Here is a 27,560-nt window from a genome sequence, read left to right on the forward strand (position 1 = left end):
CAATAGTAGCGATCCTAGTGGTTAGCAACTATCTATAGATGCATATTTCCTACGTATTGAGCTTCGTGACTGTATATACTAGACTGTGGTGATACCAAGAAGGCACCACTTACGAGGCAACTAGGAGATAATGAGGTAGGGTGACCGGTTCCTTTCCCCCTCCATTGCATACATTGCCACTAGGTACATATTACACTAGTCAGACTTAGATGCATACAAACAATTCTTCCTCTGACACTTTCGGTGCTGGACCCCGGATTCATTTCACCGGCATTATCACCTTCATATCATTCAGACGCTAAATAACCTAGATGTTGATACAGCATCGTAAAATAACCCAAGAAAAAAAATCCTCTGACACATATCGTCAAGTGAGATGTACTGCCTGATAATAGATGTACATATCACCAATAATGATGTTTCTTGGAATTCAATACTTTTGTTTCGCCCACATGCACCTGATTTTATCCATTAGTTGTTTATGAAACTGTCAAAGCTTAGCTTTCAGTGGCTCTTGATATCAATTGACGTTCAAAGATTGTGCGTGATTTCTGGTTATTCAGAGGTCAGTTTATTTAGTGTTGTATGATATATTGTGGGCTTTAGTTACAAATATGATTTATGAACCATAGCGTGAAAAACTTGGTAAAAGTTTCGGATTTAAATGAAACTATTGTGGAAAGGTGACAGACAGAAATGTAGAAGATCGTTTGGTTACTCTGAGATCAGTTTATTTGGTGCTGTATAATATATTGTGTGCTTTAGTTACAAATATGATTTATGAACCATTGTGTGAAAAACTTGGTAAAAGTTTCGGATTTAAATGAAACTATTGTGTAAAGGTGACAGACAGAAATGCAGAAGATCGTTTGGTTATAATGGAAGTACAAGTAGTCTCCAACATTATCTTAAACTTTTCATCTTTTCCAAGGCTGATCTAAGTAATCACATTTATGCCATCTCATTTCACTTTAGTAATATTGGTTATTTTAATATTTAAATTTGACTGGTTTAGTGATATAAAATAATAAATCCATGATGTGACAGCCCATAGAGGGCTAAGGCCGATTGCTAGCCTCATGTCCACATGCCTCAGCAAAGGTGAACAATCATCATCCAGTCAGTATAGGAACAGTATTATGTTGAATATAATATTCCCATCTCAGCCATTATAGCTGACTTTCCAAATCGAATTTCACTACTCACTGTAGCTCCCAAAATTCATCACAGTGCTGGGAGAGCATTGGTCCCACACTGGCCACAATTGCACGAGAAAATTTCTTCCCTCAAGAGGAGTTTAACCAGCACTCATTCTATAATGCTAGTCCACCAAGGCATGATGCTTTAGATGGCACAGGACGACTGTTTTAGTATATCCATATGGTGCAAACAACCCATGAAGGGCCAATACTGACCAGCTGACTGCTGATTTCATATCGACATTCCCTGCAGAGGTGAATGATTATCCAACCAGAATGGAGATATCATGTGGTCAGAACAATGATTCCTTCTTCCCCCCTACCCATTATAGTTGGTTTTCGGAACCAGATTTCACTATATATCTTAGCTCTGCCAAACTCATCATGATATTGGGTGGGTACCAGTCCTATATAGTGCCCGAAATTATTTGAGAAAATTTCTTTCCTCAAGAGGACTTGGACCAGTGATCATTCCGTAATGCAAATCCAGGCGTGGGACACTTTAGTATATGTAACAATTAATGTGTTGTCTGTAGGGAAACCATGATAATGAATTTGAATCCCATGTCGATGTTTGTGTATTGGCATTGTAATGTCTGGCATCCAGTACCATGGGAGTGCCATTGTGTATCTAACATAAGCTGAGAGAAACTGAAGTATAGGCTTAGGGTGGAGGATGAAGATCCTCGAAAAAAAATTGTCTCTTATTCTGTACTGTTACATTATTACTTTTTAAGTTCAGTTGAGTTGAGTTCAGTTCATTAGGGGTCTTTCTTCAGGGTTGCCTGCAGCTAGATATCTTCCTATTTTACTCTACGCTGCCAGAGGTCCCTGTCTTGCCAGTCTTCATCAGTTAGACCCCTGAATATCATTGTCGATCTCACTCTATCCATCCAGGTTCTGCCGGGATGTCATCTTTTTTTGCCGAGGTAGCCTATGACCTTCCAATCTCTGGACGTGTCCATACCAGGTTAAACATTTCTCTTCTATACGATCCATGATGGTAGTATTCCTACTCACAGCCATTCGGATGTTCTAACCCAATCCATAACAGTCTTTTTAATACACTCCCTCCAGAAGTTTAACTCTGCTGCCCTCATATTATGTCTTTCTTGCGCTTTGGTCATCTCCCATAATTCTGCACCATACAGTGTGATACTCTCAAATAAAGAGTGATACAGAAGCTTCTTTATATCAAGATGTATGCTTGGACACCACAGAACAGGATGTAATATCTGTTTGCAAACTCTTCCTTGTTCTATTCTCTGTTGTACATCTACATGACTCTACCACTTGAGTCTATCCATGAACCAAGGTATTTGAAATTTGAATTGCATTTAATCTTTCCAATTCCAACGTCCAAATCTTTTCCATCCTGCATCCCATACATAACCAGATATTCACATTTATTGAGATTGGCTGTTAATCCCCAAGCAGTGTATTTGGTAAGAAACCTCTTCACTAGGATCTTAGTATCCTCTCTATCTTGGGCCAATTTTAACCTGGTTGTCAGCAAAGAGTAGAGAAAGAAGATAGGTTTCTTCAATTGGGATACCCATCCACTTTTTTTTTTTTTTAGTTGGTTATTTAACGACGCTGTATCAACTGCTAGGTTATTTAGCGTCGATGAGTTTGGTGATAGCGAGATGTTATTTGGCGAGATGAGGCCGAGGATTCGCCATAGATTACCTTGCATTCACATTACAGTTGGGGAAAACCTCGGAAAAAACCCAACCAGGTAATCAGCCCAAGCAGGGATCGAACCCGCGCCCGAACGCAACTTCAGACCGGCAGGCAAGCGCCTTAACCGACTGAGCCACGCCGGTGGCTTCCACTTTGTTAAAACCACATGTAAATATGTTTTAAAAACATTTGATGACATTGAACATCCCCATTTTAATCCCTTGTTTACGATGGAACTTTTCGAAAGTAAATGATCTTGTTTGATACAACATACATTTGCCGAATAAAGCAATTTTTTTAAAAGAATGAAAATTGTATGAGACAGCCATCTTTACGTATATTTGTACTTTATTGTTTAGTCATCAGGACTCAGCCTCGATTTTAATCACAAAGTGAAAATTCATCTTGCTACCATTAGAACTGGATGTCCTGTGTTACATTAAGCATTGGTGCCAAAGGACCTCATTGATGAAATAACAATTATTGTTTTTTGTTCTTCCTATCGTCTACGAGAATAAGTGTAGAAAAATAAGTGTGAACACTTAAAACATATGTAATGTATTAAGTTACGTGCAGGACTGTATTTAGGAGTCCTCATTTCTCTTGGAGGAAAAAAAAATTGTCACCCCTCTCCAAATAAAAGAGACAGGATTTATTTTAATTTTAACTTCCTGTACAGTACTTGTCTAAAGATAATAAAATTGTTTGTGTAACTGAAAGTGTAAACATAAATGATTATCTTCATAAATAATGGTGTCAGAATGATAGTGGAGTAAGCCACTTTCTACATAAATTAGTTAAATATTATGGCACCAGTCTGGATTGTTCTGGTTGCCTCAGGAGTGTGCGTATGTGTCTAGCAAGAAGGAAGGCGCAGGGAAACAAACTCGAGCTTCGATAGGAGCTGTACGGAGCGAGGGGAGAAGGCTATGGTGATGGAGCAGAGCGGAGAGAGCAAGGGAAACATCTAGAAGCATATTGCTCTCGAAAATCCACAAAACCACGCGAATAGAAGATTCCAGAATATGTTGTGTAGTAATAAAAGCGTGAGTTGCCGACAAATTAGTCTTGAGTCTTCAAGTCAATCTTGGACAGCAGGCGAGTTCGACGAGCAGTGGACCGCATCTGGGAGACCTGGGTTCCACGTGCAGTGGACCACAGCTGGGAGACTTGGGTTCGAGTGGAGTGAAACGCATCTGGGAGACCTGGGTTCGATGTGCAGGAACAGCAGCTGGGAGAATTGGGTTCGACGTGCAGTGAACCGCAACTGGAAGATCTGGGTTCGACGTGCAGTGGACCGCAGCTGGAAGACTTGAGTTCGATGTGCAGTGAACCGCATCTGGGAGACCTGGGTTCGACGTGCAGTGGATCACAGCTCGGGAGACCTGGATTCGACGTACAGTGAACTGGAGTGCGTGAGTCTGTGACTGCGACCGTGTGCACCAGGCGAGTGTGACGCAGTTCGGAAGACCCGAGTTCGACGTACAGTGAACTTGAGGGGTGAGCTAGAAGAACTAGCCAAGGCAAGCGAACTGTGAACTGAGAACTGACAGTTTTGTTCTGTACATAGTGCATTGTGAACATTAATTGAAATTAGGAGTAGATTGTTGTTCTTCTCAATAATACACGTCGTGCATTGTCATTGTCGTCTTGTGGAGTCCAATAACGACTATTGTGTTGCTGTGTTGAGCGGAATACCATTGTTGTCGGGTGAATTATTAAAAATAAAGTCACATTGTTGTCGGGTGTGTGATAGTTAAAGTAGAATAAAAGTTACAATATATTTCTGTCCATAGGTTGTTGAATGATCTTTTTTTTTTGTAGATAGATTTTCTTCTTTCTAATATACATAAGCTTCAGGACCCATAACACTAATTTAGATCGAAATAGGCTTCCTTCTTGTTCTTTCATTGGCAAACAAAGATTTATTCTCTAGAGCAGTGGTCATCAGCACAGTGCACCCTCAGGCTAGCATCTCTTACCTGTGGATAAGAGACAGCACTCTGGTGCTTTCGTGGCTGCTGGTGGGTGTGCTCTCTCCTTCCTGCTGCACGAGAGGGCATATTTTGATGCACTTCTTACCTGTTACCCATTTCAGCGAGTGCTGACGACCACTACTCTAGAGATATGTTCCATTCCTTAAGAATTCAAATTAATTTAGGTGAAATGGTAAATTACTAAATCAAAAATGACAGTCATTATGAAATAGAGTTCTACTTTTACTGGATAATAATAATAATAATAATAATAATAATAATAATAATAATAATACTAATAATAAACATAATTAATTGATTAACTAGTGGACTTAACTCGTGTTAATTATATAAGATTTGTGCGGCTTACAGTTGTTTTGTCCACACCTGTGGAGTAATGGTCAGCGTGTCTGGCCGCGAAACCAGGTGGCTTGGGTTCAATTCCCGGTCGGGGCAAGTTACCTGGTTGAGGTTTTTTCCGGGGTTTTTCCTCAACCCAATATGAGCAAATGTTGGGTAACTTTCGGTGCTGGACCCCAGATTCATTTCACCAGCATTATCACCTTCATCTCATTCAGACGCTAAATAACCAAAGATGTTGAGAAAGCGTAATAAAATAAGCTACTAAAAAAAACAGCTGTTTCAGTGTTTCATGCACCATCCTCAGAGCCTACTAGATCACGGCGTCATCTCGAACTTCTCTGCCTGTTATGTGGGTGTGTTTGATTGTTGAAAGGTGTTGAAGAGTGGAGTCAAATAGTGTGTGTGTACTGAAATTGGTCTGTGTGTTGAGAATTTGATCGGGCTGTGATTCTCAACACACAGATCAATTTCAGTACACACACACTATTTGACTCCACTCTTCAACACCTTTCAACAATCAAACACACCCACATAACAGGCAGAGAAGTTCGAGATGACGCCGTGATCTAGTAGGCTCTGAGGATGGTGTGTGAAGCACTGAAACAGCTGTAAGCCGCACAAATCTTGCATAATTAACACGAGTAAGTCCACTAGTTAATTAATTATATTCAAGTGTTAAAAGTAGTGTACGCAAGATTCAAAATGGATAATAATAATAATGATTACTGCTGCAACTATTATTATTATTATTATTATTATTATTATTATTATTATTATTATTATTATTATTATATTTGTGTCTGATGTTAATTTGTAATCTTGTGGAAAATGTATTATTTATGTAAAATGAAATGTTTTTTGCTTTTCATAGAAATTCTCCTGCGTGATGAGGCTCCCAATGAGACTGGTGATCTAGCTCTGTATTGGGACTCCTGGGATCGTCACCAAGTCATAAAGGGTGTTGGCAGCACTTCACCAAGGCCACCACGCAGTCGAGCAGATCGTTCTTCAGTGCCATCTGAAGATTGTCTCCCATATAATAATAATAACTACAACAATTGCAACAATTTAGGTGGTTCCATCTCTACTCTTGCAACTGCTTCGTCAACATCTTCCATCACTTCTTTGCCTCATTCTAGCACCCCTACACATCAGAGTCATGCCCCTCTCTCACCTCCAGTACACCAGTGCACACCACCTTCAACACCACCTGTTGTGAAAGGAAAAGGTGAGGTTGATCTTTAAATTGTTTTGATTTTGCAAGTGATTGTGTTTTTGTGAACATTACAGTAGCCTTAATATTTGAAAACTATATGAGATATTGAATAATTTCAAGGGAAAAATTGTCTCTCCTTCCTGGGAAAATAATAAATTACATGCTGATGGTTATTATTAATGTAAATTATAGGCCTATATTGGAACAAAAAAGATTTTAGTTTTAGCAATTTTGTGATGCGTGTAATATTTAATAAAGTAAAGTTAAATTGTTCTTATTTAATTGGGTTTTATGCCAGTATATGCGTAATCTTTTTGGTTGTGGTTTTATACAAATAGTAGTATTATTTGTTCTAGGTGGTGACAGGGGAAAGTTTCCAACAACTCCCCCTCCATGCAAGAAACATCAAACAGGACTACAGCAGCCAGCTGATGCATATCCACTTACCAAGTCAAAATCACATGAATCACAATTAGCCAACCGAGTGGAAGGGGCAGATAACAATCTTTCTAGGTAAATGCATGCTTATTTTATCAATATTTTCATAAATATATCTTTATTTAAAACTAGCCGTACCCGAGCGCTCCGCTGCACCCGTTAGAAATAAATATAAAGTAATTACATAATTAAAATAGGACATTTGATCCAGGGAACATTCGTGTTTGATATAAGGTTAAATAGTTTATTATGTTACTTAATTTAAATTGTATTTGCATAATTAAAATGCGATCATTTTGATCCAAAGACCACTCATTTGGTCATAAAAATTATTTTAGGAAATACAGGAAACGAATGTACAGAATAACCTATCAAGTTTTTTGTGCATAAGAAGCTATTTTAATCTTACCTGTCCTCGATTCACTCAGAAGTTACTGTAATAACATTATAGCATTATGTCCATCTAGAGAAACTACACTTTCCAATGGTGAATTAATAATTAATTATACAAATCGGTTAATTTAGCTTCCGATATTACTTCATACAAACACAGAAACATTATCTGTAGGCTATCTTTCATAGCTTTCGGTTGTTGCTGTCCAAGGCCCCTTATAGACGAAGTCATTTGTTTTTTAATTCATTACACGGCCTTAGATGGCAATTATTTTAATTTTAAAACTCATTTATCTCATTAAATATCAGTCCTATCAAAATTATTTTTCAAGGAATAAAACTTATCGGAAATTATTTTTGGAGAATCTTTTGTCATGTAACATTTTTCACAAAAATCAATAATAAGCGAGATATTTCGATTTATTTAATTCAGGCCCCTTTATAACCCCCCTATAAATAATGTATTTTGAATGCCATATAGCCTAAAATGTAAGTTACAACGAACTTAATTTATATTCCAATTTTCATCCAAATCCGTTCAACCATTATCGCGTGAAAAGATAACAAACATACAGACAGATAGACAGACAGACAGACAAAAATTTCAAAAAAGCGATTTTCGGTTTCAGGGTGATTAATTATATATGTTAGGACCAATTATTTTTGGAAAATCGAAAATTACCAGAAAAATTTCGGCTACAGATTTATTATTAGTATAGATTTTGTTTTAATGGTTTTCAACAAGCAGTGTGAAAATTTAATATTGGATACAGTCAAGCAGGGGCGTAGCATGAAATTTTGAGCAGGGGAAGCTAACTCAATTTGTCTTTCATGCAATATGAGAAAACGTATTACAAAAATACAGCCTTAAAATAAATAGTAGTCAATTTCAAGTCAGCAGTCGAAGATTGGTTGGAACATCGTAAGTAACACCAATAAGGCATGACCTCAAATGATACATAGTAAAATATGATTTCACGGTTTACACATATCTCTTAACAAATAGACACGTATACGTATAACATTAGCCTCACTCCCTGTCATACTTAGAGAAATCACAATATTAGTATCATTACGTAAGTATTCGTCGGTTTTTTGGTTGTGTCCTTCATTGACAGCAAGGGAGTCGATCATTGTTTTTTAAGTCACACTTTTGTTCGTAAGTCAGTCTTGATAATACAATTGTCCTAAAAAATTCAAGTAAATGAGTGTCAGGAACTGTTTTTTCGCTCATTATTTATTATATCAGCCACAATGCACACTAACACTTCAACTGAACACAACTGACGAAAAGGGATAACTCGGAAACTACTTATTTTAAATGTTAAAGCTAGCTTCTTGCGAGCCTTGCGACTAGGGTAGTTTAGTTAGAAAAGGATGGAAAACCTGCGGGGTGGATTACACAGAAGAAACCAGTCTGCGTGGAAGCTGGTGTGTGCAGGCTTCTTGTTTACTGCTGTATCACAAATCATCCTGAGCTGCCACATCACAATATTTAACGCGTAAATATAAATTCTATTAAAATTAATAAATAATTTTCTCCATAAACTGCAGGTTAATTATGAAATTATTATTAACTGGGGAAGCTAAGCTTTTTAGCTTACATTGACGCTACGCCACTGCATTCAATAGTATTTTATCATTCTCTTTTATATTGCTGTTAAGGGGAGTCAGCTGTTCTTGTGCTGTCCATGTTAAAACATCAAATACATGATCTATTATTTCAGCAAGTGTCAATCATCTTTAATTCAGTGTTTTTTTAGTTGATTATTTGAAGGGCTCAGAGCCAAAGGAAACCAACCCACAATTTTATATTGTTCATTATTAAGCCATTTTTGAAAGCTATACATTGTTGTTATAGATTCATGATATCTTTTTGTATTTATTCAATGTAGACCAATTAAAATAAATTGTGAAACCAATCATTTTTGTCAGGATACTCTTAATATCAACTCATATTTACTCATTTTATAATTGTGGGTTAGTCGCCTTTGGCTCTGAGCCCTTCATTTATACCAATCAATCATATTAAATTCATTGTTTTTTTTTAGTTGATTATTTATACTGATCAGTCATATTTAAATTCAATGTTTTTTTTCAGTCGATTATTTATACTGATCTACCATATTTAATTCAATGTTTTTTTCGTTGATTATTTATACCGATTAATCATATTTATTTATACCGACTACTTCTTATACTAATAAAATCATAGAAGATATAAAGCAAGAAAGATATAAACTTACTTACTGGCTTTTAAGGAACCCGGAGGTTCATTGTTGCCCTCACATAAGCCCGCCATTGGTCCCTATCCTGAGCAGGATTAATCCATTCTCTATCATCATATCCCACCTCCCTCATATCCATTTTATTATTATCTTCCTATCTACGTCTCGGCCTCCCTAAAGGTCTTTTTCCCTCCGGCCTCTGTATATGCATTTCTGGATTCGCACATACGTGCTACACGCCCTGCCCATCTCAAATGTCTGGATTTAATGTTCCTAATTATGTCAGGTGAAGACTACAATGCGTGCAGTTCTGTGTTGTGTGACTTTCTCCATTCTCCTACTGCAGACATACAAAATGTTGCAGTCATGATTTGATGTAATTTTTGCAAGGTTATAATGGATCATTTAGGAATATCTTAAGGCGTGAGTCATTACTTTTAGGTGTATAATTTTCTCTTTACTCATTATCGCGTTTAACTGGCTCAGGATGATTTGTGATGCAGCAGTAAACATGAAGCCCGCACACACCAGCTTCAGTCTCCTCCACTAAACTACAAACAGTCTGGTTTCTTTCACGCATTCTTCTGTGTAACCCACCCCCCAAATTTTCCATCCTTTTCTAACTAAACTACACCGATCGCAAGGCTAGCTTCTTGTTCGTAAGTCAGTCTTGATAATAGAATTGTCCTAAAAATTCATTTAAACAGATTTATTGCATGCATTGCTACAACTTTATTAGGGTAGTGAATTTGAACAAAATTTTCTACTGCTCATTTGAAGCGAAGAATTCGTCCGTTTTTTTCTCCTCTTCCTCCTTAGACGAGATCCCCTCCATTGTCTTATGCTCTTGCTCGCAAGCGAAGCAAGTTCCGTAAAAATTGTGCTGCTCATAGTGCAAGACATCGCTCGTTTATCAAACAAAAAATGATTCCTCATTGCTCACTCGTTTTGCAAAACACTCTCAAATCAAATTACTTGTAATCCAAGGTTTTACTGTACATACTTTCCATAGTTTGTGAAAGTAGATGGTCACTTAAGCCGTTTTCAAAGAAAAAAGCTGTTAGGGATTTTTGTGCAGTTGTACTTAAAGTAATATTATCAGTGGCGGCTCGTGATAAAATATTATGTGTGTTCACAATTTTGTGTTCCAAAATCGAAGAGAACTTGAAATCGTACGTTTTTAGTCTAATATGAAATGTTATGATTCCAATGTTTCACTGACGAAAAAGCCATATATAAATTCAAAACAACATATATCAATTTAATAATAATAATAATAATAATAATAATAATAATAATAATAATAATCATAATAATGAAACCTAGTCTTTTTATTTCCAATTTTTCCTGGTAACCCAGTTTACCCAGTTCTTTACTCTTCAAAATTACTTGAACAGAGTTCATTGTTTATGTTTGTTAAAAATTAATACATAAAACAATTTACAAAAGCGCGTGTTCAGTAATATATTTTGATTCACAACACAGTGATACACTATAGCCTATACCAGTACTGTAATCCCATTCACATAGATTGATTACTATAAATACATGCCAGTAAATATTATTCTTAAATAATATACACCACCATATAGATATTTAAATTCATACCACCATCACATTCAGCCAGCACGTGTTTGAAAACCAAACTATGCTATATGCCTACACTGACGTATAGTAATTCACAAACTACGCTTTCGTAGCAGCACTGTACACACATCCACATAAAGTAAACGTTCCGACAGTGAGATGCTGACACCTGCAGGCTAAAATACAGACTAATTAAATTTCCTCCTCGAGATATAGCACGTAAACAATAGGCATCGATGCACATGACATCTGTAGGATAGATTCACTGTTCACTTAAGCTTTGTACTCTTGACGAGTCATAAGCGGCTAGCAAAAGACAATTTTCTCCCGTGCATGCGTGAAATTTCTGTACCCTTCTTGAAAAGAGCACGGTTTGTACATAAACGGATGTTGCCAAGTTTATATAAAAAGTTTATGCAAGATGCGGGAAGTTTAAAATACTCGATTCTGATATTATACATCCCCACTACGCCAACTAGTCGTGCATTAATGGAAACAAGGTGTTCATGTGCTCTTGTGCTCTTATTGACGCATCACCACTGATTATTATATTTAGCCTTCTAAAGCAAGAAGACAAGAACATCAGTTTACACTAATGACTTGTGAATCATAGCTGCACCAAATGATATACAGATTTTATGCTACACAGACTTCAGAAAGAAGTTATGGTCCCTTAAACCACACGATAATTTTAATCAGTTTGATTAGTCTATTAAAACACATTTGAATAGTTAATCGGATTTTAAAAGTGACTGCTTAATTGGTTCAATTAATTGATTAAATCGACAGCTGTAATGAAGACAGCACACGAATATTTGTCACAAGCCAAAAAAAGAAAAAGAAGGTGGGGCATATATTAAGGTTGAGGTTCCGACCAATCTTCGGACTGCTAACTTGACATTGACACTATTTTAAGACAATATTTTTGTAATACGTTTTCTCATATGTACATGAAAGACAACTTTAGTTAGCTGCTCAAAATTTCATGCTACTCCACTGCTCTCTCTGTGCTGCTAGTTGGTGTTCATGGAATGCTATGGAATAACAGAATTAGATGACATGGAATGATGTTGATGCCTAACATGAGAAAATGAGAGAAACCCGAGAAAAATTCCAACTGCGATCATATCTGCCATCAGTGTTACTACAGGTTTTTCAAATGAAAAGATCCCAGGCCTGACAGACTTAAACCTGAACAGCCTGCCGAAGATCTGACCACTCAGCCACTGCAGGGGGGGAATGTATCTCACAAAAATACAATTTTGCTGTCACCAGTCCAATCAAAGTTAGATATCTTTTCCAGAAAGAGAAAGAATCACTTGAAGCTACTTTACATTTCTAATCCATCTACTATTGTCAATTGCCTGTTATTAACAACCAGTCCTTGCTTTCGAAATGCTCCTCATATGAATTTAATTTCTGATTATTGACACTTTGAACATAATTCCAGTGTGGAACATGGACCTCGTCGTTCCCGTCTTCCTACTGAGCCGGGCCCCTACTGCAGCGACTTCGGACGCACATCACCTTTGTTAACAAGTCCTGTTAAGTCTCCACCATACAATTCTGTGGGCATGGACAGCAGTGATGACAGCAGTTGCAAGTGTAAGTTGTTGTGAATAACAGATATCTTATCCCAAAAACCAGAAGGAAGTAAGTCCAAAATCTTCATTTTGAGATATGGTGAGAAGAATGTTTCACTTTGCACACAGCTTTGTGACTTACTGCATTTGAATATCGAAAAATATATGCAACTACTCATCCCTGCAATTTGGGAGTACCAACATCAAAATAGTACATTATGCAACGAGCCTATAATGATAGTAATTAAGACACAAGTATGGATATTTATGAAACGAGTGCAAGCGAGTTTCATAATTTTCATACGAGCTTCTTAATTACCATCATAGGCAAGTTTCATACGACTTTTTATGCTCGACCATATTTCTAACTTGAAATTATTCAGATGTATACATTTTATTTGTATCTGACAAGATCGGAAGTGACCTTGTTCTAGCTTGTGAATTGTGAGATGTGCGCAGACGCGAAGGTATTGATTTTTTCCGAGGAACAATAATGTCATTGAACTTGATGTAATCCCGTTAAACTTGATATAACCTTGATTATTGAATTCGACATTGAAAAACGAGATGACAAATTGAATTTATTTGAATATTATTTACAATTAACGCCAATTATTATAGTAACAGAACATAACCTTCTGCAACAGTATTGGATTTCTAGCCTCTGTGACTTTTCGCTAATTCTCTTTCGATTGCATATCCGAGAATAATCTATACTTGCGGTTTTATAACGGTACAAAGCTGACTTGTCATTGGCCGAACACCTGTAAGCTGAGTTGTCATTGGCTGAGCACCTGTACTTTGAGTAGGTGTACTTTAATGACATGCATTAAAGGACGGCTACCAGGTGTATAATTACTACATTTCGGCATGGTCGAGCGTAAAATATAATATCATACCAACATCATAAAATTCTATGTAGTATATGAATGAACCATAACCTAAAAATCCATGTTTTTGTGCTTACTTTCTTTTGCTTTCTGACGCGAGATATGCAACACAGTTTGTGTAATATTGTTGTATAGATAATTTGAATTTAACAAGAAAGAAAATAGCATCATATTATGGTCCTGTGAAATATAATCCTTCGTTATGAAAGCTTAAAAATGATCTTAAAGGATAGAGGATACACTGGAAACTATCCCACCAGAGTAAGGATGCTACAGAATAATGAATCTTTTCCTTATCAGGGTAATATTGGTTGTCACTAGCAATAACTAACATGAGTAAGACTAATCGCCGGTTTTTCCAAGTATTGTTCGAAAATTTAATGACTGTTAAACTCTATATAGTTTGTTAATTAATAAAATTGTATGTTTTCAACACCAGTTTGGTTTAACAGATTATTAACAGTTTGTTAATTTTAAATGTAGGATTTCGGGCAGTTAACTCGTTTAATAGTTAGTTAAATATGGCCGATGTCTCCACAGCTGTTCGAACAGAAGTTGCGAAATTAATATTTTGTGTCTCTCTATAGGGAATGTTTAGCATATGACTGGTAATATAACATTTAAAAAATACTTTGGACTGTTTAAATACATCAGTGTTATTTTATTTCTTTCGTATTTTGTATCCATAATAGCAATGAGGAAATATAACCTTACTTTGTAATTATTATTCAGCACGTCACCTACAACTTTCATTTGTCAAATGTTTGTTTTTTGAGCGTGGCCTACTATAACAGGTTGTCATTTTATGCAAGTTTCATGACTCACTCTATAATATAGAATTTAAAGATTAATTTTAGCCAATCAAAAATTGTCTTACATGTGTAGAATCATTACCAACTGCTGTTGAGTAGTTAAAATAGTGCTAACAGACGTTATAGTTAAGTGTTGGTTATCTTAAAACTATTTTGAACAAATGGAAAATACATTAACATAACATTAAAAATAAACAGGCTGTTAATTTAACATTCGTTAAGCAAAATTAAACATTACTTGGACAAACTGGCCATAACACTGACATTGTAACAAATAATAATAAGTACATGAACTTAATCCAGTGTAACAACATATAAGTATCGAATAGTGAACAAAACTGAGACAGCAGGTGATACAAAATACAAAAATTAAAGAATTTAAGAATGGAGTTACATCCCTTCTTGCTTTTCAATATTTGGACATAAGACCACAAAAGTTCATATCCTTTTCTTTTGTGCATAACATGCATGCATTTTTAGATGTTAATAAGCCGATTTATGAAGGTGTTTACTAAGGCAATCATGACCAGTAACCAATCTGAACATGAGCACAAAGATTTTCGAGGTAGATCAGGATTAATTTTAAATCTTCCATTGAATTTTTCCATCTTCAATTTTAGTTTTCTGCTCTTGGATTCTTGTGATGGTTGGAATTCATTCTTGTTTTTATAACCCGTTTTATAGGTTCATTTGAAAATTTGTAGTTTGTTTTTATGTTGATTTTATTTCCTTTCTTGGTAACAGATGAGCTTTTCATTATCATTTAACCAAAATTAAAAATGTTGATAATGTTGTTGATAATGCTGCTGTTAAATGAGTAATTTTGTGCTCTGTACTACTGTAATGATTTGTCACTGAAGTCATAGTTTATTCTTACTAACATAGCCCTTTATTAAGGAATTGGTATTTATTATGTTGATGATGTGATGTGATTAAAGTAGGTAAAAAGGTAAAGGTAAAGGTATCCCCGTAACATGCCATGAAAGCACTTGGCGGGCATGGAGGTAGAGCTCCATGCTTTCCATGACCTCAGCACTAGAATGAGGTGGTGTGGTCGGCACCACGCTCTGACCGCCTTTTACCCCTGGGAAAGACCCGGTACTCAATTTTATAGGAGGCTGAGTGAACCTCGGGGCCGTTCTGAAAGTTTGACAATGAGAAAAAATCCTGTCACCACCTGCTGCTCTACCAACTGAGCTACCCGGCCGCCGATTAAAGTAGGTACTTCTTTTAATTCAAGAGTCGTGAAGTTGATATTATAAGGAAGAGCATTAATTTTTTATTCGTTTTATGCTCTTCCTTATAATATCAACTTCGCGACTCTTGAATTAAAAGAAGTACCTACTTTAATCGGCGGCCTGGTAGCTCAGTTGGTAGAGCAGCTGGCTACGGACTGGAAGGTTCGATCCCAGGTGGTGACAGGATTTTTTCTCGTTGCCAAACTTTCAGAACGGCCCCGAGGTTCACTCAGCCTCCTATAAAATTGAGTACCAGGTCTTTCCCGGGGGTAAAAGGCGGTCAGAGCGTGGTGCCGACCACACCACCTCATTCTAGTGCCGAGGTCATGGAAAGCATGGAGCTCTACCATGGAAAGCATGGAGCTCTACCTCCATGCCCCCCCAAGTGCCTTCATGGCATGTTACGGGGATACCTTTACCTTTACCTTTTTACCTACTTTAATCACATCACATCATCAACATAATAAATACCAATTCCTTAATAAAGGGCTATGTTAGTAAGAATAAACTATGACTTCAGTGACAAATCATTACAGTAGTACAGAGCACAAAATTACTCATTTTAATTCAAGAGTCGCAAAGTTGATATTATGAGGAAGAGCATAAAACGAATAAAAAATTAATATCCACTGACATGTTAAAATAGTAATTCATTTTTTTGCAGCTACCTTGCAAGTTCCAAAATCGCCAAGGACTCCAACGATAACTCGTCCAATGTGCCATGCTATAAACCACAGATTTACAAAAACTTTCAGGATGATAGCTACATGTGACTTTTGTGATAAGCAGATGTTTATAGGTACAGGTAAGCATATTACATACATCCTAGTTTTCACGAAATTTAAGACCAAGGAGAACTTGGATTAAGCTGACATTAAAGGAGTCCTTTCGGATTGGACCCAGTCTCTATCATGGAAAACCAGTGCTCTTATTATTCAGTTAATATATTGATATCTATATAGGTAGATGTGCATATTTAATTTGTTTCTGAGTTTTACTTCCCCTTCCATTTTTTCAGGCTTGAAGTGCAAAGAATGTAAATATAAATGTCATCGTGATTGTGAGTCGAAAGTCCCACCATCTTGTGGGTTGCCCAGGGAGTTGGTTGACGAATTCCGCAGAACACTGCAATCTGATGGTGAGGCTGTTTTCATTCTAACTATTCTTTGGTGCCTGTTATTTAATTTTTATTATACATTACTCAGTCAAACAACTTCATGAAGTAGTTGAACATTTTCAGTACTGTAGAAATTATTCCTGCGATCACATACAGTCCACTAACATAATTATATTTCTGGTGACCTATTCCACATAAGTGTAGAGTAATATCTAATAAGAAATTTGCTCGTAAGCAATACAAATAAAAAAAAAAAATCCACAAATCTTTTTGTACTACACTTGTACATTGTGCTCAATTTAAAACCGTAACCACGAAAGTGGCACTTTACTGCTTACAGCTGCTACAGTAATTTCTGTCTTGTGTCCTACAAGATAGTAACAAAAGAATCTCTTGAACAGTCACTACCCTCTTTACCACTAAGTGTTACGACTTAAAAAATTAAATGTTGTTGTTGTTTTCTAATGCCAGGCATTTGACAATGAAGCCATTTGACCTCTTGCACTCCAATATTTTTCAAAGATATTATCATGACCAGCCACTGAAGCACAGATTTTGAGATGTTCCAAATCAATTTCTTGGTTTGAGTTGCACAATGGACAGTTAGGGGACTGGGGACTGATATATTCCAATTCTATGCAGGTGTTTGGCCAAACAATCATGGCCTGTTGCCAATCTAAATGCAGCTACAGACGATTTTCGTGGTAAATCGGGAATTAACTGTGGATTTTGATGCAGAGAGTTCCATTTTTTCCCTTGGGATTGTGTTATTAAATTTTGTTTGTTGAAGTCTAAGTATGTAGATTTAATAAATCTCTTCACAGAGTAATACGTAAATTTAGTAACAGGTCTGTAAGTAGCAGTGCTGCCCTTCTTTGCTAAAGCATCCGCATTCTCATTTCCCAGGATTCCACAATGGTATGGTATCCATTGGAATACAATTCTTTTATTGAGTGATATTAATTGAGAGAGCGTTTTAGTTATTTCTACTGTTTGAGATGAAGGTGTGTGTGTAGAGACTATTGATAGAATAGCTGCTTTGGAGTCTGACAATATAACTGCATTCCTAAATTTATTGATGTGGCATAGAAGATTCCTGTTGTAACGCACCCACTAGCCTCAAAGAAGGTAAAAATATTGACAAAGGGGAAATTCTTTATCACCCAGTACAGTTCCTCTGTAATAGATTGAGTTTTTTGGTGTGTATTTTCCTGCAGCTGATCCAGAGTATGATTTACCCTGTACTCAGAAAATCACCTGGTACAGAAACAAAGCACTGTTAGCTAGACATCAGTTTATAACTATGCCAACTGCATTGCTTATTCATCATACCACTAAACTTTGCAAAATGCTTACTTTCAGTTGTTTGAAACGTAAATAAATAAAAGGATTAACTTATGTAATTCTGACATCACATCTAACAATTAACTAATAATGAACAACGTATCTGCATATAATATACAAAACTTGATATTATTTTGTGAAATGGAAAAATACAAATACTGTCTCATAAATAATGTCGGTTTTGGAGCAGAATTTTAATTGGAGTGTGTTCTGACAAGAAATTAATCCAATCTTCAAAGTAAATGCTATTAGATTCTATGGGCTTCAAACATCTTTCAGCAAGGTTTGTTATTCCATGATTGTACCAGTTCCTGGTCTTTGATGCGAAGAATTCGGTGACACCCATTTAAACAGTTTCCAAGTTTTGGAAATTTCTTTAATGCAGGAAGTGAGCTATGGATCGAAAAAAATGGTAATCTGCAGGTGCAAGATCAGGGCTATATGTAGGTGTGGTAACAGTTCAATTACTCTCAATTTCTGGATTTATTTTTCGTGGTTATTTGAGCGGTATGGGGTCTTGCATTGTCCTGTTGCAAGAGAATTCTATTTCGATCAACTAATGCTGGATACCTCTCTCTCTAAACTTCATGAACTCATTGTGGTTGTTGAGAATAAAGATTTGCATCGACTATACATCCATTTGGAACAAACTTCCAGTGAATCACACCTTCAAAATTCCTCCAGACACATAATGTTGTTGAACCGACTTTGGCAAGCTGATGGGGATTGAGCTACTGTTTTGAGATGTCAGAGTTGCGATAATATACCCATTCTTCATCACATGTGACAGTTCTAATAAATCTATCATCCATGGTATTAGTGATGAACTGACGACAGATATCTTCTTCTTCTTCCCTTCAAGTATTAGGCCAAATGGCCTGTTACAATCTCACAGTTGAATTTTCAATCCAACGCTCCTTTGGATGACCGAGAGATCTCTTCCTGTTTGGACGATAGTGGAGCGTGACTTTTGGGATTCTATCTCTATGCATGCGATGCAGATGATTTATCCAGTTCTTTTAATTTTTACATGATTAATTACAGGTTCTAGTTGTAATTCTTCCATTACATCTTCATTGCGTTTGTGATCCCATTTCGTATATCCCGCTGTATATCTCATAAATTTAATTTCATTAGCCGTTATTCTGCTTTCGTCTTTCTTCCTCAATGTCCATGCCTCATTGCAGTAACAAAGTACAGGTCTTGCCAAGGTCTTGTAAAGGCGAATTCGAGTATGCCTTTGTACTAGGGAAGGTTTCATAATGGTGTTAATTATTCCCATTGTTTTGGTGTATTTAGAAATTTTCTGTGAAATGTCTACTTCATCGAAAAAAGATAATGTGTATCCGAGATATGTAAAATAGTTTATCCTTTCTAATATTTTTTAATCTAAACATATTTTGCTAGGCACAGGGTATTTTCCGCAGAAGGCCATAATTTTAGTTTTTTCTTTATTGATTTTCATATCCTATCTTGGTGCAACCTGCTTTTACAGATGAGGCTCTGGGGACTGGGTATTGGCGGTATAACCAAAACATCATATACAGAGGAAATGCTGTATAGGTGGGAACCCCACCAATTCTACCCCTTCGGGCCGGCAATCCATTGGGCAGTAATTTCATAACTGCTTTCAAATCTCACGACAGATATCCACTCTGTATTAAGCCTATTGAGATGTCAATTCATGAGGTACAGGTCTACAACTGGCCTTCTCCCTTCCTCACCATCCTCACCCATTCCCTACACCACACTAACACGAACACTTACACATACACACTCATCCTAGTACATGACATAACTTTTCACAGATACACTTCAAGCATAATGTGGCCCGTTGATGTGGCATGCGACTTGAAAATGGTTCACAGTCCTGTCGTCTATCTGCCGGAACCCGAATCATGCAAGTGAAGTGGATAGGCATTAGACACACACAGATAGACAGATATTGCTTAGTTTTTATGTTACCACACTTGAGTGAGAAGGTGGGGGAAGGTGTAAAAAGACAGATATTGCTTAGTTTTTATGTTACCACACTTGAGTGAGGAGGTGGGGGAAGGTGTAAAAAGATTTTTGCGTTTCATACGCACATTTTGACTACCCTCATCACATATAAATAACAACAAAGATTGTTAAAGACCAAATGTCTACAAATGTATTAATAAAAAATAGATTAATTTTCTTTTAAACAGATAATAAAAAAGCAAATCTAGTCTTTCAGGTAAAGCTTCCTGTAAAGCAGATTTGAATAATTTCAAGGGAAAAATTGTTCCGTGGCCGGGTATCGATCCCGGGACCTCTGGTTGAACGTACCAGCGCTCTACCAACTGAGCTACCCGGGAACTTCACCCGACACCGTCTCAACTTTTCCCTTTATATTCACACAACTTGCGTGGGCTGACAAAACCCCAGAGACCCACATCGAGTGCACACAATCTCTGTGTGACTTGGAATTGTGGTTTTCTGTTAACGTACACAGTGACGTATATATTATGCAAATCTAGTCACACAGAGATTGTGTGCACTCGATGTGGGTCTCTGGCATTTCGTCAGCCCACGCAAGTTGTGTGGGTATAAAGGGAAAAGTTGAGACGGTGTTGGGTGAAGTTCCCAGGTAGCACAGTTGGTAGAGCACTGGTACATTCAACCAGAGGTCCCAGGATCGACACCCGGCCCCGGAACAATTTTTCCCTTGAAATTGTTCAGATAATAAAAAAATAATAAAGTTAGAGTTTAGTTTGATTTTGTAAATAATAATTTGAAATTTATCTCCAACATTTAGAAACTATTTCCAGGATATGACGTAAGGATCTTATCAACAAAGACATACAAGTTTTAGGTCACCTATTCTGTGTGGTCTGTTATGCTTCAGTGCAGTTGTTTGTGCTTACTTAGCAGATTGCATCTTACAGAGTAGGTAAATAATCCTTTCAGATCTTGGATGTTAAGACTTCATTGATGAAACCTACAAGTTGTTGCATTCAAATTCTGAAAATGTGTAACAATGACAGAAAGATACTTGCTTTTTGTTCGGAAAAATGTTATATTTACATCGATGTTCATGTGAGTAGTAAAACTCTCAATTGAATTTTTCTTTACAGTGTTTGTCCCAAACCAATCTCCAAGCTTGAGTCGGACATCTCCAAGTCATACAACTACTAACCTAATTGCTAGTATTGGGAGAAATCGAAAGCGACAGTATCCACAACCTTCTATCAATATACCACCCTTTCCAGTAAGTACAATATTTTCTTTTTTTTTTAATAATTTATTGATCGATCAGCGCATTTAGTGCTATACAGATCATTTCTACATCAAATATAAATACAATGCATGACACTGAAAAATAATTGTTAATAAATAATTATTTACATAGGTTGGTGTGATAATAAATTTTGATTATAATATGAGGTCCATTGGAAATCAGCTCTTGATCCTGGTGGGAAATGTGGACTTCCTTCCGAGAGAGTAGTGGATGGCGCCTGGAACATTTTCTAGGTTGTTATAGAACTTCTTAGCTTGTGAATGAATAAACTGTTTGATTGTGTCAATACCAGTTTCTCTGTGTAGTTGGCTGTTACAGACAAACCAAGGAGAATTGAGTAAAATTCGTAGGACTTTATTTTGAAATGACTGGATGTGTTTAATTTCACTTATTGCAGCTCCTCCCTAGACAGGACAGGCATAAAGCAGTAGAGGTCGTAATAGAGAAATATTTCCCTTAAGAAATAATGATCACAACTATAATGATTATCTGAAACTACTTACACTTGTTACTAAGTTCTGGTTAAACAAATTAAATTTATTGGCATCAAGTGCTCAAGCAACTTTTGTTGTAGGTACTGTATTTTATGCAGACTTTTGTGTTGACTAATTTAGGTGCAGATAGTGTCAAATTTTGATGGTCACCTAAATTCTCTTTTGCAAGGACTTTCCCGAAACATATAAGCTCACTTCTTTGACATTGAGAAGTTTTATAATAGCACATTATGCAACAAGCCTATAATGGTAGTAATTAAGACGCGAGTATGTTTACGAAACGAGCGCAAGTGAGTTTCATAATTTTCATATGAGCGTCTTAATTACCATTATAGTCAAGATTCATATGACTTTTTATGCTCGACTATATTTCTAACTTGAAATTATTCATAAATATTCATGTTATTCTTATCTGACTGAGGAACGGAACTGACCTTGCACAATACCTCGTAAATTGTGAGATGTGCGCAGATGCGAAAGTATTGATTTTTTCCGAGAAACAAATGTCGACATTGACCTTGATACAATATAGAGAGTAAAATAAACATTAATCTTGATATAACCTTGAAATTGAATTAGACATTGAAAAACGAGATGACAAATTGAATTTATTTGAGTATTATTTACAATTAACGCTAATTATTATAGTAACAGAACTGACTTTATTTCAAATATGGGTGATTTATTGTGCAATTGGTGAAATGAATTTGCGGGAATGTGTTTTGTGAAAGGCTGGAAGATGACGGTGAATTGATGTTAATTTGTGTGTTGTTTTTTTCGACTGAGTTTAATATTGTATTTAAGATTTAAATTTTATTTTGGATCGATTCTTCAACATAACCTTCTGCGACAGTATTGGATTTCCAGCCTCCATGGCATATGTGAGAATAATCAATACTTGCGCTTTCATATTGCTACAATGGTATTTTCTGATTGGTGGAACACCTGAACTTTAATGAATAGGTGTACTTTAATGAGGCCCATTAAAGGGCTGCTACCAGGGGCCTTTTTCTCAAAAATACTAGTTTAGTAGTTCACCAGTTACTAGTTACCAGAGAATATATCACCAGCTCTAGTAGATTCTGTTTCTCAAACTATTTTACCAGTCTAGTAACTTGTGACAATCTTTCACTAGTCACAAGATCTGTTTCAGAAGTCAGCTGATTGAGTTCATTTGTTTATAGTCATTGATAAGTATTGTTATTTAAGGTTAGAAGGCTAAATTGTTTGTGTTTTGGTTTTGATTTCTCTTTTCGATTGAAATTCCATCAATTGGAAGCAAATTAACTATACTCAATAAGATTAATGAATGAAAGCATATATTGTTCGGTGCTTTTTCAAGCATATAAACAAAAAATGATAAAGTAAACCAATGGAGAAACAATTTTATAATGTGTGAGGCTATAGAACCATTACCACAGAACAAAGATTATGCAACTTTGATAAGTACCAATTCAAGTTCACAGTATCATAATATGAACATATTATGTAGTTAGTGAATATACTGCCCACATGAATGCCACTTATGACTTGATGAAAAATTCGCTATTTTGTTTTTCGGTTTTACATTTGATCTATTAAAAAATTAGTGTCGTTTTATATTTATTTTAATTTGTAGACTGAAGTTGACAATGTCAGAAGAACTGGCAGTGAAGGAGGAAAGCCAGCAAAAATTACTGCAGTTGATGAATTGGTATTAGAATGTTAGGAAAAAATTCTGCAAGTGTTGTTGGTCTAGGACAGAGGCATTGGAAAATAATCAACATCCCGATTTGTAGAGCAATTTGTATTTGAAGCTTTGCTGATAATTCATGACTTCTATTTGTTTGTCTTGTTATGACAAGTCCCACCATATTTAACAACTATCCAAGCTTTTCAGCACTTTACCTAAACTGTTCATTATATTTAAACAATGCTCCAATAAAGGAATAATATTTGTTCTCTCTATATAGTTTTAGCTCTTCTCACAACAACTTCATTGCTTCAATCGGAATCACTAAATCACATAAGCTTATATTTAAAAAAAATAATTACAACATTTTGTTTCGATTATCAGAGAAAGGTTGTCACTGGTAACTGATAATATGGAAATCACCAGTCTTTAGAGTCTTGTAGGAATATTCCTGTTGAATACTAGTATAATCAACTAGATTAGTATTTTGAGAAACAGAATCACTTATGAACTGGTGAAATAGACCAATATTACTAGTCTGTGAACTGGTAACTACTACTTTACCCTTGTAGTTTCTAGAAACACAGACTTGTAAAATAAACTAATATTACTACTGTACAGACTAGTAATACTAGTCCATGAGTTTTGAGAAACAGGCCCCAGGTGTATAATTACTACATTTCGGCATGGTCGAGCATAAAAGCTATTTCTGACTCGAATAATTTCAAGGGAAAAATTGTTCTGAGGTGGAAGACCCCAATTCTTTGTACATTATTAACTTCCATGCAAAACAGAGCCAACGAAATCTGTGATTCCAGAAGTGTATTCTACACTTGTAAGTAATAAATACACAAATTAGGAACTGTTAGGAACTTGTCAGAAAAAATCAGTGTTAAAATAAACTTTAATTTATTTTGATATTTAATTGATGAATTGATTGTTTTGAATGTGTTGTGCCTAACAGCAGGGACCGGATTCCAGTTCCAACACTTCCAGTTGCAACAGCTCAACCCCCTCCAGCCCAGCTCTTGTAATGACCACTCACACACCTCAGGCTACTACAAAGCAGCAGTTCCACTTTCCAGGTAAGTACCGCACCATTATCGTTAAATAAATGTTATGCCTCATATCATTAAAAGTTACTTCAATAAATCAAATAAGTATGAAGGGACGAAGATAATGTACCTGAGCACACAACCTTGCAAGGAAGTTTGGGGCTGTGGAAAACAATCTTTGTGAGCTCCAAGCTAGTAGGCTACTTGTCTCACTCTGTCACTATTCTATTGAAGGAACGAGGAATTTTAAAGAGAAGAGGCCGAACCTAGTAGGTCCATATAAGGGGGAGATACAGTATGTTATGAGTTGTAAAAGTTATTTCAATAAATCAAATAAGTATGAAGGGACGAAGATAATGTACCTGAGCACACAACCTTGCAAGGAAGTTTGGGGCTGTGGAAAACAATTTTTGTGAGCTCCAAGCTAGTAGGCTACTTGTCTCACTCTGTCACTATTCTATTGAAGGAACAAGGAATTTTAAAGAGAAGAGGCCGAACCTAGTAGGTACCATATAAGGGGGAGATACAGTATGTTATGAGTTGAAAATACATCTTTCTCAATACAGTTCAAACCACACACTAACGGAGATTGACAGTGTAAAGTGCCAGTAGATTCTTGTTGGTGGCTTAGTGCAAACAGTTAACAAGAAAAATTCAACATGCTGCCTGTCAAAAGCAACCTTGGTGGCTCAGTAAGAATATGGGTTACTTAAGGTAAGCGTTCACTACATCTTATCGCACTCCTCGTACGAATCGCATGCAACGGATATTTTAAGTGCAGTGCATTCACTTCAACGGCCCTACTTCATCGCCTCATCGGATTGTATCAGCTGTTTAAAACATGACGACATGACGTCGTACGATATTGACATTGCTGAAAACAGAGGAGTGTGAGGTTAGGTCTATTTATTATGAATTAAGAGTTTATAATTGCTTCATGCGTCTTAATTAAAGAGGAAGAAACAAAAGAGATATTGGTTACATAATATATATGTAAGACACGGCTTGATTACTGTAATGAGAATGCCTCAAATTAAATAATTCTTCACAATTTTCTACAAGTGAAATAAGTTTTTCGTCTGCCTTTTGGTGCGACACTGAACATGGCAACATAGTAACAGTTGAGCAATTAAAATTGATTTATTAAAGGAGACCATGATCGCATGCATTGGAAAGGTTGCCAATCCGAGAAACGTGGACGGATTTGCCGAGAGCCGGTGCGTGTGATACGATGTAGTGAACGCAGTGACATAACAATTATAGCAAATATTGTCTTTTTCCGATTCGTCCGATGAGTGCGATACGATGTAGTGAACGCTTACCTTTAGGCTTCACCCACTCTCTATTATATTTCCCAATAAAGAGCCAGCTTTCAATGGAAAAATAAAAACCGTACATTATTCCTCGTTGTGATTATCACTTCTCCGAAAACTAATTACCTAATATTTTAAACTTGTTTGCAGAAGTAAACCATTACAAAGATGGTGTAACTTTGGAGACCCATCCCCTCATGGCACCACCTGCTCTTGAAGAAATGATAGAGACTCACAAGTCGAACGATAGTGACAGAACAGTTTCTGTTTCTGGTTCTGGAAGCATCAGCACGGATTCAGAAAGGACACCTGTCAGAGTAGATTCGCAAGATAGTCAAGTGTCTGATGGGGAAGCTGTAGATAGGTCCTGGCCAAGACAAAATAGTGTAAGTACCTGTCTTATCTATTCTTCAAAACAAATGCTCTTCTTCTTCTTCTTCTTCTTCATGTCATCCTCTCCCTTTCCCTTCTCCTTATTCTCCTTGCTCACTTTTTTCATCTCTTCTTCATCTTATGATGTAAATTTTTCCCTATTTCTTTAACTTTAAAGCATGCTCTTCTTTATTTCGGATTCCAATTTTATAATTCATACATGCATCCCTTTTTCTTTTCACTCTTCTTTTTTTCCTTCACTTCTTAATGTCTTCACATCCTGCTCATTAGATTTTTTTCTAGTTTCTCTTTCTTTAACTGAAGTACATTAATCTTTCATTTGAGATTATAATTCATACATAGTTCTTTTTTTTTCAGTCTGTTTACTTCCTCTTTTTCTTTTCCTCAACTTCTTCATCATCATCATCATCATCATCATCATCATCATATTCATATTCATTTTTGTAGATTCCTTCCCTTTTCTATAACTGTCTTGAATATCACATCAAAATTAAATTAATAGTCCATATGTGTCGTTGATTTGCAAAAGGGGACATAATGAAAAATATGTGTAAGTTCAATCATAAGACTTACCTCTTTGCAAATATTTATTTGCTATGAAGGTATAAAATATATAAACGTTTTCGCCTTATTGGGCATCATCAGATATAATAAAATACGTGATCTGGAACTTCAGTAAATTGACAAATGAACAATATAATATTCATGGCAAATGGATCTTCATAAGTTTTATGTATGGAGTTATAAGTAAAGTTTGTTAGCACTAATTTCAATACAATGTGAGTTTGAAGGAATCGAAAGATAGTTGCGTATACATGTAACTCATGTTACAAGTATATATGCATGGTAAATGATAAGTGGTTAAATTATGCAGGTAACAACGATGTTAAAACTTTAATTAAAATATGATTATAAATAAAAGTAACAAGATGTCATAGATTTAAAATTTACGAAGAATAAAATGTTTTAAAAATTACTATATGATCAATTATTATTAATACAATGTTGCAATTAATGAATCTTGTGCTTTATGTTGTCAATTGATCATTATCGAAAATTATATGCTTGTGGAATTTGCTGTGTGATGTGCTGAAATAAGAGAGGGGAAATTAATCAGCGTGATAATTCGTAGAATTTGTATATGTTTTAGCTTGTGTAAAAGTTAATTAATGGGGGGGGGGGGGAGAAAGGGGGGATTGAACTTACACATATTTTTCATTATATTACTAGACTTATCTGAACACAAAAATGAATTGCAAAAGGGGACATGTCCGAAATAACAAAGTGTTGAAAAATCGCAAAAA

The 27,560-nt window shown here is 36.1% G+C and overlaps 1 protein-coding gene across 3 annotated transcripts in view; it reads left to right on the forward strand.

The window, feature by feature from the left end:
• The window catches only part of ksr (kinase suppressor of ras), a 71,938-nt gene that overhangs the window by 13,784 nt on the left and 30,594 nt on the right, over positions 1–27,560 (forward strand). The window contains exons 4-11 of one of the 3 annotated variants that reach the window (XM_069846913.1): positions 6,093–6,449; positions 6,794–6,950; positions 12,534–12,688; positions 16,271–16,411; positions 16,625–16,744; positions 21,166–21,299; positions 24,460–24,580; positions 26,014–26,249. In XM_069846913.1, coding sequence (XP_069703014.1) covers positions 6,093–6,449; positions 6,794–6,950; positions 12,534–12,688; positions 16,271–16,411; positions 16,625–16,744; positions 21,166–21,299; positions 24,460–24,580; positions 26,014–26,249 — 1,421 coding nt within the window. The remainder of the gene's footprint in view (positions 1–6,092; positions 6,450–6,793; positions 6,951–12,533; positions 12,689–16,270; positions 16,412–16,624; positions 16,745–21,165; positions 21,300–24,459; positions 24,581–26,013; positions 26,250–27,560) is intronic. The other 2 variants (XM_069846914.1, XM_069846915.1) reach the window with 2 other exon arrangements.

The sequence above is a fragment of the Periplaneta americana genome, chromosome 15 (genome assembly GCF_040183065.1).
Source record: "Periplaneta americana isolate PAMFEO1 chromosome 15, P.americana_PAMFEO1_priV1, whole genome shotgun sequence".
NCBI lineage: Eukaryota > Metazoa > Arthropoda > Insecta > Blattodea > Blattidae > Periplaneta > Periplaneta americana.